The 11,991-nt window shown below is 38.3% G+C and overlaps 2 protein-coding genes across 2 annotated transcripts; both read right to left on the bottom strand.

Moving 5' to 3' along the window:
* Nucleotides 1-4,598: 4,598 nt before the first annotated feature.
* LOC143462520 (uncharacterized) lies at nucleotides 4,599-6,824 on the bottom strand. The gene is made up of 3 exons (XM_076960720.1): nucleotides 6,688-6,824; nucleotides 6,402-6,590; nucleotides 4,599-5,402 (listed from the first exon to the last, which is right to left on the bottom strand). The coding sequence occupies exons 1-3, from the start codon at nucleotides 6,742-6,744 to the stop codon at nucleotides 4,998-5,000; spliced, it is 651 nt and encodes a 216-aa protein (XP_076816835.1). The 5' UTR covers nucleotides 6,745-6,824; the 3' UTR covers nucleotides 4,599-4,997.
* Nucleotides 6,798-8,029, bottom strand: LOC143462519 (exosome complex component MTR3-like). The gene has a single exon (XM_076960719.1). It carries the CDS (start codon nucleotides 7,960-7,962, stop codon nucleotides 7,147-7,149), a length of 816 nt encoding a protein of 271 aa, XP_076816834.1. The 5' UTR covers nucleotides 7,963-8,029; the 3' UTR covers nucleotides 6,798-7,146.
* Nucleotides 8,030-11,991: the final 3,962 nt, after the last annotated feature.

The following is an 11,991-nucleotide window of genomic DNA, read 5'->3' on the forward strand; positions in this document are numbered from 1 at the left end:
TCACGTCGGCTGTGAACAAAAAACATCAGAAATTGTTGAGGAATGTTGCGATGGAAAGTTAAGGTTCCCATGGTACTGGACCCAACAATAACACCTTGGGTCGAACTGGAGAGCGAAATAAAAACTAACCAAACTGCATGGGTTCGATATCAGAGCACTAGAATGCTCATAAATGCGTTATCGTCACCCGAACAACTCGATCATCGCGCTCTTGCAAAAACAATTAAAAAATAGTTTGCAATAGATTCTAAAACAAATGAAGAACTGGGTATCGAGTAAAAGTACAAACTTCTGTTTACTTGTGTTACAAGTTCTTGATCTATTTCTGTTGGCTGCTGAGTCGCTAGGAACAAACTCTCCCCACTCAGACCAGGTCTCCACAGCAGATACAGCTGAAATCGCTGCGGCAAGCGCCAGGGCAATAAGTATAAACCGTTCCATTACAAATTTGCCAGATCAACGACAAATAATAATAAAACTTTGTTCTTTTTCGACTTTTTTCTGCATATAATTTAACTATAAAATTTAGTTTGTTAATACGAGTCCATGAAATTTTTACTGCAACGCTCATTCCTAGATTGCATCGTAATGACCTGACCACAGTATAGGTTGATGCTGTTTCAAGCTTAAACTGCCTCGCCGGCTGGTTTTGTTGCTAAGTCGATTGCAAAATTTGTCCCTGCGTTTCACATAATTTCAATAAACCTGCTCCGTATCCTGAGGAAATAAAATTTGATCGCGTCGCATCACGTGACCGGTACCGTTTACTTGTGACGATTCACCCATAATTATGTTGTTCTTCTATATTCTTGGAAAGTGCGCTAAAATATTGAAATTGTGCAAACAGCCTTATAAAACTAAAACAAATTGTGCAAGTAGAAATTAAGTTTGCAAGCAAATAAAATGTAATAGCGTTGCATAACGTCCCCGGCACCGTTTGCTTGTGACGTTTCAGATAGGATTATTGTGTTGGCCTACTTTATATTTACGAAATATCAGTAAGCATTAAAATCGTGCGTACAACCTTGTTTTATGTCCGAAGGAAGAGAAGTTAGTTCTGTTGCTGTCTAAACGTGTTCCTTTTTATAATTAAAAAAATCTTTCGGCAAACGTCATACTTTATTCACGCTTCTTTTTACGCAACAACTGCAAGCCAATGAAACAAAACAAATCTCAAAACATTTTTCTATCTGATGCGAAGACACAAACAGTTAACTGCCAGCCGTCATTACAGCCCTGATGATTGTCTTTCGATTTTGTTGCTTCCAGAGTAGGCAGGCGGTTGTACATCCAGACCAGAGCTTCGAAGCAACAAAATTGGCTCTCGGTTCCAAATTCCTCTTTCATAAGATCTATTAGTTCGAATACTTGTCGGATGGCTTTGCAATATCGACCGTGATGTTTGTGTACAAGATTCTTTCAGTTTTGTTTAACAGCCGATATATGGTTACAATAAACTGAAAAGTTTAATTGCAATTTAACAATGACTATGGGGTAATATACAGTAATTAAAACTGCAAACACAATTTGCCTAACATCTGTTGACATTGAAAATTAATGGTGGTCGGACGATTCAACCCACGGACGATTCAACCCCGGACGATTCAACCCACGGACGATTCAACCCGCGGACGATTCAACCCGCGGACCATTCAACCCGCGGACGATTCAACCCACGGACGATTCAACCCGCGGACGATTCAACCCACGGACCTTTCAACCCACGGACGATTCAACCCAGGACGATTCAACCCAGGACGATTCAACCCACGGACCTTTCAACCCACGGACGATTCAACCCACGGACGATTCAACCCAGGACAATTCAACCCCGGACGATTCAACCCACGGACCTTTCAACCCACGGACGATTCAACCCAGGACGATTCAACCCAGGACGATTCAACCCACGGACCTTTCAACCCACGGACGATTCAACCCAGGACGATTCAACCCCGGACTATTCAACCCACGGACAATTCAACCCAGGACAATTCAACCCCGGACGATTCAACCCACGGACCTTTCAACCCACGGACGATTCAACCCAGGACGATTCAACCCCGGACTATTCAACCCGCGGACGATTCAACCCACGGACCATTCAACCTCGGACGATTCAACTCCGGACGATTCAACCCACGGACCTTTCAACCCACGGACGATTCAACCCCGGACGATTCAACCCACGGACCTTTCAACCCACAGACGATTCAACCCACGGACGATTCAACCCCGGACTATTCAACCCCGGACGATTCAACCCCGGACGATTCAACCTCGGACGTTTCAACCCCGGACTATTCAACCCACCGACGATTCAACCCACGGACGATTCAACCCGTTTATAAAAACGTCTACGCAGTCAATGTGTCAATTTGGTCCATCAATATGGTCAATTTTTTTTAACCTGCTCAGAATGCTATCACAAAACAAATTTCAGTCTTGTGCGACATGTAGTACAGAAGTTATTAGGCTAATATAAAGTCAATTGTTTCGTTAGGTCAAGATACGGTCAATTGTGTCTTTTAGGTCAAAATCTATTAAACTTGTAATTTTGTAATATTATTCTTCCGTTTTTCTCTTTGCTTGTACCGCAAACAATTCCAGTGCCCCAAATTAGAGGCCTACTTAGAACCAAAGCCACCAAGAGAGGGAAGGCCTTTCAGCGCGTCTGGTGTTAATAACGAACAAGGAATATTTTAGGAGTGCATCTTGTAAACGTCGACGAAAATGTACTTGCAAGGATGCCTAAACGTTCTACTTTAGAAAGAAATATTAGAAGAAGACGGCAAAATGGTACTGCAGCACATCCTGTACCAGGAGAGATTAACTTTCAAATTCCACCAGAGTACCTAGAGATAGTGCTATATGATTCGGGGGAAGGAGACAGGCAACGGATCATTGCCTTGGGCTGCGTGGAACTTCTTCATTACCTGAACCAAGGTCTCTTTCTCGCAGACGGAACTTTCGACGTCGTTCCTGGCATCTTCTTCCAGCTGTACACCATTCACTGCAAGGTTGGACACAGTTATCCACCTATAGTTTACTTTCTCTTGCCCAATAAGTCTCAAGAAACGTATACAAAGATGGGATCACGTGAAGTGACCGTGAACAAATTCACCGGCGACAACCGGTAGTGGTCAACTGACCGGCAACAAATTGGCCGCCGACCAATTAACCGTGACGTAAATTGGCCGACGATAAAATTAACCGTCGATAAATTGGCCGGCGATCAAATTAACCGGCGACAAATTGGCCGTCGAAAGGTCAAAATTCTAATTCACTATCTAGTCGCGCATCAGCTTTAATCCTAGCCAATTAAGTATGTGTATTGCAGTCAAGGTTGACTGATTTGTCAAATAACAGTTTGTGTAAATTTTAGTGCCCTTATTATGTAGTGTCATATGTGTTTTGCAGTGAACTTCTTTTAATGTTGTTACTCGTATTTCTCGTATTTCTCGTATTTCCGGAAATATTTCTGTTTATTTCAATAAATGTTTCAATGTGTATTGAAATAAAAAAAAAATTTTGTTAAAAACAAAGGAAATAGTTACAAACAAATATTTACTTTACATATCATATACTACCATCAACTTAAACACAACAATTCAGCACTTGCACGGTCAATTTACCTCCCGGTCAATTTTCATTCCGGTAAGTTTGTTCGCGGTCAATTTACGTCACGTTCAGTTGTCCCCGGTGAGTTTGTTCGCGGTCATTTTCCCGCGGTCATATGTCATGGAACCTACAAAGATGTTGCAAGCCCTCAGAATTATACGCCCAATGGCACAGCCCGATAAAATTCTTTTGGATTTTGAAATCGCTGCTATAAATGCATTTAGGTCTGAATATCCTTCAGCAACCATTTCCGGTTGCTATTTTCATTTGGCTCAGTCCGTTTTAAGAAAAGTAAACGAACTCGGTCTGAAAACCAGGTATGAAACCGACAGCATCTTCCAAATGTTAGTGAAGTCGCTGTCTGCAACTCTGCATTATCTTTTGTTGCAGTCGCTGACCTGGAGAGTATTTTTGAACAACTTGCCAGCACATTTCCAGACGAGGTAGCCTGCAACGATCTTTTAGTTTATTTTGAAAGCAATTATATCCGTGGTTCAAGAACCGGACGCCATCAACGACAGGCTAGATTTCCCCCTTCGTTGTGGAATCATTACGACGACGCGATACTTTGCGAGCCCAAAACAACAAATTCCACAGAAGGGTTTCACAATGCCCTCAAATCACTATTTCTGTGTTCTCATCCGAACATTTGGTCATTTCTGGACGGTATAAAACGCGATATCGCGATACAACGGCTCGGTGCTCAAAACGCAGCAGTTGTTAATTTGGACCAACCACGAAGCAAATACACGCACCTGGCTCACAGACTTTCGGCAAAGGTTTCGAATTATGCAAATGAGCCAGATAAATTGATGTATCGGCGTGCAATCGCTCATATGAGCTAATTAATTACCGTTTGTAGTACCCTTTTCAGCTTTGTGTTTTATACGTGCTGTGTTTGTGTTCAGGTTCATGTTCTTAAGCTTGCCTGTAAATAAAACAACTTTCTTTCTAATTAATCGATGTATAAACAGGTATCTATAAAAATATCTGTAATTTGTGTACATGCAAAAAAATAAATACACACATTTACGTACGTGGGTCGAAAGCATTTTGTCTTTTCAAAAACTTCAAAAATGTTAACTTAATGCTAAAAGGAGAACATTTTATATAATAACCGATCTACACGGGTAAATACAAAAAATAATAGCAGGCGTAGACAGAAATGTACGCAAAGTACTGTATAGGGCAAAATAACAATATTCAAGGTTTTACTGGAAAGCAGAAAACAATAAGTGTTTTGATGTACAACCAATGCTAACAAGAAGTGGTAAAAGAAAAAAAAGGAAACACAAAAAGCTTTATATTAGCTTAGGCCTATATATTAGCTTTATTTAGCTTACATAATATTGGCTACAAAGTAACTTGGTGATAACCTAAGCCAATCGTCCGTGGGTTGAATCGTCCGCGGGTTGAATCGTCCTGGGTTGAATCGTCCGTGGGTTGAAAGGTCCGTGGGTTGAATCGTCCTGGGTTGAAAAGTCCTGGGTTGAATCGTCCGTGGGTTGAAAGGTCCGTGGGTTGAATCGTCCTGGGTTGAATCGTCCGGGGTTGAATCGTCCGTGGGTTGAATCGTCCGCGGGTTGAATAGTCCGGGGTTGAATCGTCCTGGGTTGAATCGTCCGTGGGTTGAAAGGTCCGTGGGTTGAATCGTCCGCGGGTTGAATCGTCCGTGGGTTGAATCGTCCGCGCGGTTGAATCGTCCGCGGGTTGAATCGTCCGGGGTTGAATCGTCCTGGGTTGAATCGTCCGGGGTTGAATCGTCCGTGGGTTGAATCGACCTGGAACCAAAATTAATGCATTATTCTTTTGTAAGCCTATATTTTCCAGCATAACTTAACTGTACAAAACTGTCTGATAAGCGTTACTTACCCTACATATAGGTTTTTATACACAGTTACTGTTTAATTTAAACATTGTGGAATGAATGTTTTCTTCAGATATATTTAATTTGTTTCACAAATATCGCATTTGTCCTAATGATAAACAAGGTAGTTGTTTCTGCGAAAATATCACAATGTCGGTAGGAGGAAATTACAAAACGTTCTTAATTGGATAATGAACGTAATTCCAGAAACTGCGAATTGAAACGTAAACATACAAGTGTGGTTCCCAACCTTTTTTTGGTTGATGGCACTCTTTTTGAATAAGAAAAATCGCTGCACCTTAAACTGCTTGATAGCAGTTTTTGCTGTAACTAGACATATCACGCATAGCTTAAGTGTTGTAGTACCAGTCAGGTGAAATTCGATAATTTTCTAGGGCACACATCCCAGAACGTTTAATTGGTTATCCAAAGAAGTGGATTTCTTTGTGGAGTTAAACAAAACCTCATCCTTAATTTTCTAATTTCTTTCATTATTGCAAAACAGATTCAGAAACATTGAATAAGCAATAGCCTACTGTTTTCTCAGCCACACAATATTTTCAATCTGATATGATCGAGTTTGCTCGCTTTTGCATTGATGGAAAAACCGTTTTTAAATTATTATTTCATACTGTTAGCCTACACAGTACAGTTTGCAAAGGCAAAATTCAACCAAATGTTGTGTGTTCAGTTTTTTGCAATCTAAGCTAACAAACCCAGGGCAACAAATTACTATCCTGAAGGTTATGTGTTAAGATAAAGCATTCGAGTAGAGCATAGATATAGTATACCTGCTGCATAGCAGAACATACAAGTTTTTATCAAACGTTGTCGCTATGTATTTCCATCAATAGATAGGTTATGTCTCAACTTTACAAGGGTAGCACAATTGGCTGATCCATTGTGGTCATACCGCATAAATGTTGTGAGCTGCTTTTTGATAAATTGTTGGTAAAACGATGAAAGGGTTTCCAAGATGGCGGTGATGGAGTGGTGGTATTTCATCAACTATGCCAAAGGGAAAATTGCTCAAAGTTTTTCCATCTTCAGCTCTCATGTGGTCCTGATACACTTCTTCGTGTTCATTGTTTCCAAGTGAAACCTAGAAATGATTTCTTTCATGCTATCCTGATTGTTGCTAATACTACATACAAATTTGATGCCTAAATTAAAAAAAATTACACACTAGTGACACTAACCACAAAAATTAACAGAAACTGAAAAGTTAATCCTGGAGTACTGCTAACATGAGCCATTGTTGGATTAGTACAATATTACCAAAACCCCTATTTTTAAAAAGGAAGCAAGATGTCTTAACGCTGCAGTTTTGTTTCATAAATCTCACTTTCTAAAAAAACGTTGTGATACATGTCATTGCATATCTATGCATCAGTTCATAGTATCATAGTTCATCATTTGAACAAACAATGAAAAATATTGGCAAAAATGAATTTCAGTTTTAAGTAATCTAATCCAAACCATATATTAACATCTCAAATGTATTTTTACAACTTTAGCGTTAGTTTTTGGATTTAGTTAGCCAACAATACAAGTGACATAAATACCAAGTGAAACATCATGTGCATAAATGTATTAAGTTTTGCTCATATCATAGAATAACAATTCGATTGTCATTAAAAATGCCAGCATTGTCTGGTTTATACATTGATATCACCCAGATTCGAAGTCAGACACTTTCTTAAAGGTGCGTAAAGATTCTGTGCTTCCTCTGTGCATGTTTGAATTGCCTCCTGAAGCACACTTGATTCCATACAACCTTCTGACAAAACGCCACAAACTTGGTTTAATGTTGGCATTAATGCTACAGTAACCACGCCGTTGTTGAAATCATTCTTTTTGGAAAGCTGGTGAGGGAAATATTCTTCATGAAATGTGGGGTCTCGTAAGAAATTTTCTTTTCCAAATACACGAACTGATGCTGCTGCTACAATGTCGTATTGTTCAATACATGCATCGGCAAGAGCAAGTGATGCAGCAGTGATTGCAGCAGCGAGGGCCGAACCATTGTTTTCAAGAACTATCACGTAGACTTCTATTTGTGACTTTGGATATCGGTGCAAGCAAACAGATGATGATAAAGCCTGAGTTAGGACCTCACAAAGTTCACTTTCCTCCAAATCAGCAATGTGTCCTCTCCTTTTGTGACATGAGAAAGGAGCAAACTTAAAGTCGCACTTGAGCTTCCCTATCATTTGGAAGTCTTCTTTTTGTTCCACATCCTTGGGCCCATAAACTGAGCAAATAACTTTAGTTTTGTGTAATTCACAAAATGAAGAACCCTTCGCCTGTGACACTGTGCCACATTGCATGAAAATACCCGCTATTTCCTCTGGGTTTCGACCATCTTTTCTCAAACTGTCATCATTAATCAGTGATGTTGGATCACTGGAGCAAAAAAGCTCAGGTGAATGGCTAACTTCAGGCACTGGTAATCTTCTTGAATCTGTAGGCATGATTTTTCAAGGGTGTTGAGATACTTTTACTAAAGTTATGCCTAGTCTGTAACATAGCAAAATAACATCAGAATCAGATAAAATAAAAGATTTAGCACAAATGCACATGCAAAACACAAGTCATTTAATATAATACCTGAATACAGAATTAGCGTACTTCTAATTCTGATGTACACACTGAGTATATTCTACGTTCCTTTATCCTGTGCTTATGTTCTGTACAAAAAATAGATTAACTTGGCCCAAGTACAAAAAAGTTTGGCTAAAAAATTTTTGTTAGACAGTTGACTTAGATTAGAAGCATGCTAGCATGTTTTTAACAAGTCTTGGATGTGCAATACATTAGTATGATGCAGTAAGGAAAGCTTGAGTGTATATTTGCAATCTTTTTCAACGTCGCGTTTAACAATATGTTGCTCAAATTTTGTCATTTTAATACTTGACTATACCCCTACAACTATTTCTTCATGCAGTAAACCAGCATACCATTCTGTACTAATAATACAACAAAGTTAACCTTGTTTCATTAATAACAACAAATCCTGTTCTTGCTAGCAATTAGCAGTATAACATGTAACATGTAACTTTGCAGTTAGGACTATTGGCTCTACTGCATACATAACAATATTGTAAGCAACTAAGTAAAACCTTAAGTTTAAAAAAGATATATAATAAAATTTAGTTTGTTTTATTGACCTAATCTAACTTTCCTTGGGATCTGTTGCACAATTTTTTTGGTTCCTACTACATAATATGTAACTTTAATTATTAACTAATGAATGCATGATAGTAGCCATGGTTTTGAAACAACTCCTAAATTGGGGACCAAGTTTCAAGTGTTCTTTGTTCCACTTCTCCCAATTTCTATTGTGACAAATTTAGAGAAAAGCAGTTTAAAACGGTAAATATATAAAGGTTTTTAAAAATTTGGAAAGCATAACAGTTTGACGAGATCTCGGGAATGCAGAACGGCCAAAATCAGGGTGCAAAATGGTGCACTTTGCAGTCTAGCAGCCTTTATGCAAAGCCCGTGGGACTCTGTTTTGGGCAGTATATGTGCAATCTCAAAACAACTGGAGACATCATTGTGCTCTTTATTGTTAATGTCTGGGACAGCTGACTTAGATGACTGTGAGGTATTTTTGCTGCCCTACATCAATCAATGATGTTAAAATTATATTATGGTACATTTTAGTTTTACTTTAAATGGTAAAAACAAACTCTCTCTCTCTCTAAGACAGAGAAAAGTGCGCTAAAGTGAATGTCTCCTTTTCACACCTTTTCCTAAACTTTTTAATCAGGTGCAGCAAGCAAAGTCTTCAATCTCAAGGGTGCAGTTGCCATACTTTTCACTATGGGTTTTGAGTTGTCGTACAAAGAGTTAATTGTTATTAAAATGCATTTATGGGCATCCAAGGGCATTTTCCAGAAGCATCCATTTTTACTTCTAGGATATCCACTCAAAAGGGTTAAAGATATTCCCAGAAAGGTGTCTATAAATTTTAATATTTGAATACCTCACGCAACCAAAATGAAATATATTGATAGTGTAAGGCTACTGAGTTATAACTCAAATCTCTCCACCTACCCGAGAATACTTTTCGCCAAATAACTTTAACTGAAGTTTTTATTTTTGTAATGGCCACAAACAAAGCAAATGAAAAAATCATATTGTCATCATATCATATTATCATTTTTTAAATAACACAATTTTGGGGTAAATCCATTGTTTAACAGTGATAACGCACAAAGGCACTACATAACATTACTGCTATATAGGAAACGTTTTGTTAAACTAAAATCACGTCGGCTGTCATGGAAAAAAGGAAATACTCCGCAAGTGAGATGAAAGAATTAAAAGAGAACCAAATGTACCAAAACCACTGTTGAAAAAGCTTACTGTATATGTACCGAAATGACATGTAACGCAAATGCATTACCTAGTATGATGTTAACTGTTATAGTTATAGGCCAGCACTATAAAGAACACGTTCGCAAAAAATTGGCCTAATAAATACTTGTGCTGATGCTTTCTGCATTATACCAGATTAAAGATTTAAAAATATTTAACCGATGTCAGTTTACTGAAGTTGCTGAATCACGATATGATGACCGGCAGATTTTTGTTGATGGGCTTACCACTCTCGTTTTAGACGAGGAAAAAAAAGCAATGCGTTGGCGTAGTGGTTAACAATGGGGCTCGTATGATGGAGATCTCGGGTTCGAATCTTACTATTTTTTGATTTCTTTATGTCTACATTTATTTTTGATCGAATTTAGTCATGAGAGGTGAGAATATGGGTCGGAGGGAATTAGTTTTAGGTTAATTTACACTTTGGAAAAATTAGTACGTCGTTTTAGTTTGAAAAATAAAATAGGAATACATTTCAATTCACTGACTAGCGTAATTGCCGTTTACCGTATTCGTGTTTTCCTACATCGGTAAACGGCGCCCGGTAAAATAAGTGTCTACTTTTTACCGGCCGCCGTTTACCAAAGTAAGAAAATAACAATTGCGTAACCAGCTAGCTGTTTACCAAAGCAGCTTTTTGCAAATTCGGTAATCGGCAGCCGGTAAAATAGATGATGCCTAAAGATTTTGATACCATTATACGAAATCATGTCCTATTTACCAAGGCTGTGCAACATTAGACATCGGATGCGTTAGCAGCATTAATTCATTACAAAAGACCAGTTGGTAGGCCCGTCCAGTAGAATTCCGCTTCCAGTCTGTTCATCTGCTAGCCTAGCCTATATCCAAAGTTAAACTCCACATTTCTCTGTTCTGTCTTGTATGCGTTCAGGTTTTTCTGAGGGAATTTCCCGTATTAACAACACGTGTAAAAAACACAAAAGGGAATTTTTTTATAGAATCCTGAGGGCATGCTTACTTTTATGGCATCACCACAATAACGACAAAAGATAAATTGCTAGGCAAAAAAAAACTAGGTTGATCCATTTTTGCTGTCTCAATACAATTTTTACCGAACAAGCATTAGCGACGCTTGCTCTTATTCAGTTGTGGAAGACACTGTATGACAAATAAATGTTGTTGTCGTATTACTCGTATGCATATTACACAACAAACATATCTGTCATAAAGACCGCGTATGCTGGCGGTAATTGTTAGAATATGAGCGAGGACGATTGATGGTTGATAACTTGTTTTACTTCTGTTTCGATGATATGAGTTCTCATTTCTCAAATTGCGTGACTATGCTGTTAGTTGCTTAAGTTCTGTCTATGCATATTACTAGGGCAACCAAAAGTCAATATGGTCAATTTTTTTTTACCTGCTCAGAATGCTATGAAACAAGCACAACACAAGTTTCAGCTTTGTACGACGTGTGGTATAGAAGTTATTAGGTCAGATAAAGTCAAAATGTTACGTTAGGTCAAAATACGGTCAAATTGTTTCGTTAGGTCTTTTTTTTAGGTCAAAATCTATTAAACTTGTAATTTTGTAACCATTTTGTAATATTATTCTTCCGTTTTTCTCTTTTCTTGTACCGCAAACAATTCCAGTCCCGCAAATTTTACTTAGAACCAAAGCCACAAAGAGAGGGAAGGCTTTTCAGCGCGTTTGGTGACGTCACGATATGACGGCATTGCGTTTGAAACTGCAAGTTGTCAATCTTAATGCGCAAAAACGAAAAAAAAAGTCAACACTACAAAAGCATTTTGTCATTTTTAAATGCAGCTTTAGATTAGAAGTTGCTGTAGACAGTGTAGAGACTATCAGTATAGCGTTTTTCAAAATGAGGTCAAAATTTAAACGCTTTAGGGCAAAATAAGGTCAAAATGTAAACTTTTTAGGTCAAAATAAGGTCAAAATGTAACCTTTTTAGGTCAAAATGAGGTCAAAATTTGCAAATTTTAAGGTCAAAATTTAAAATTTTTAGGTCAAAAAACTGGTTGCCCTACATATTACTAAATGATAAAGTTCCCATTTTATTTATTATCAGACACGAAGGCTTTCACCTTCGGGCAAAGCTTACTGAATGTTACATCGCGCTCAGTAACAAGTGA

This window comes from Clavelina lepadiformis, chromosome 6 (genome assembly GCF_947623445.1).
Source record: "Clavelina lepadiformis chromosome 6, kaClaLepa1.1, whole genome shotgun sequence".
In the NCBI taxonomy this organism is placed as follows: domain Eukaryota; kingdom Metazoa; phylum Chordata; class Ascidiacea; order Aplousobranchia; family Clavelinidae; genus Clavelina; species Clavelina lepadiformis.

Excerpts from the sequence above, each read along its gene's own strand:
- LOC143462520 (XM_076960720.1), bottom strand. The coding sequence starts at position 6,744 with ATGGCTCATGTTAGCAGTACTCCAGGATTAACTTTTCAGTTTCTGTTA. Across the intron at positions 6,591-6,687 it reads AGTTTCTGTTAATTTTTGTG|GTTTCACTTGGAAACAATGA; the intron begins GTTAGTGTCACT and ends AATCATTTCTAG. Across the intron at positions 5,403-6,401 it reads CAGCTCACAACATTTATGCG|GTCGATTCAACCCACGGACG; the intron begins GTATGACCACAA and ends TTTTGGTTCCAG.
- LOC143462519 (XM_076960719.1), bottom strand. The coding sequence starts at position 7,962 with ATGCCTACAGATTCAAGAAGATTACCAGTGCCTGAAGTTAGCCATTCA.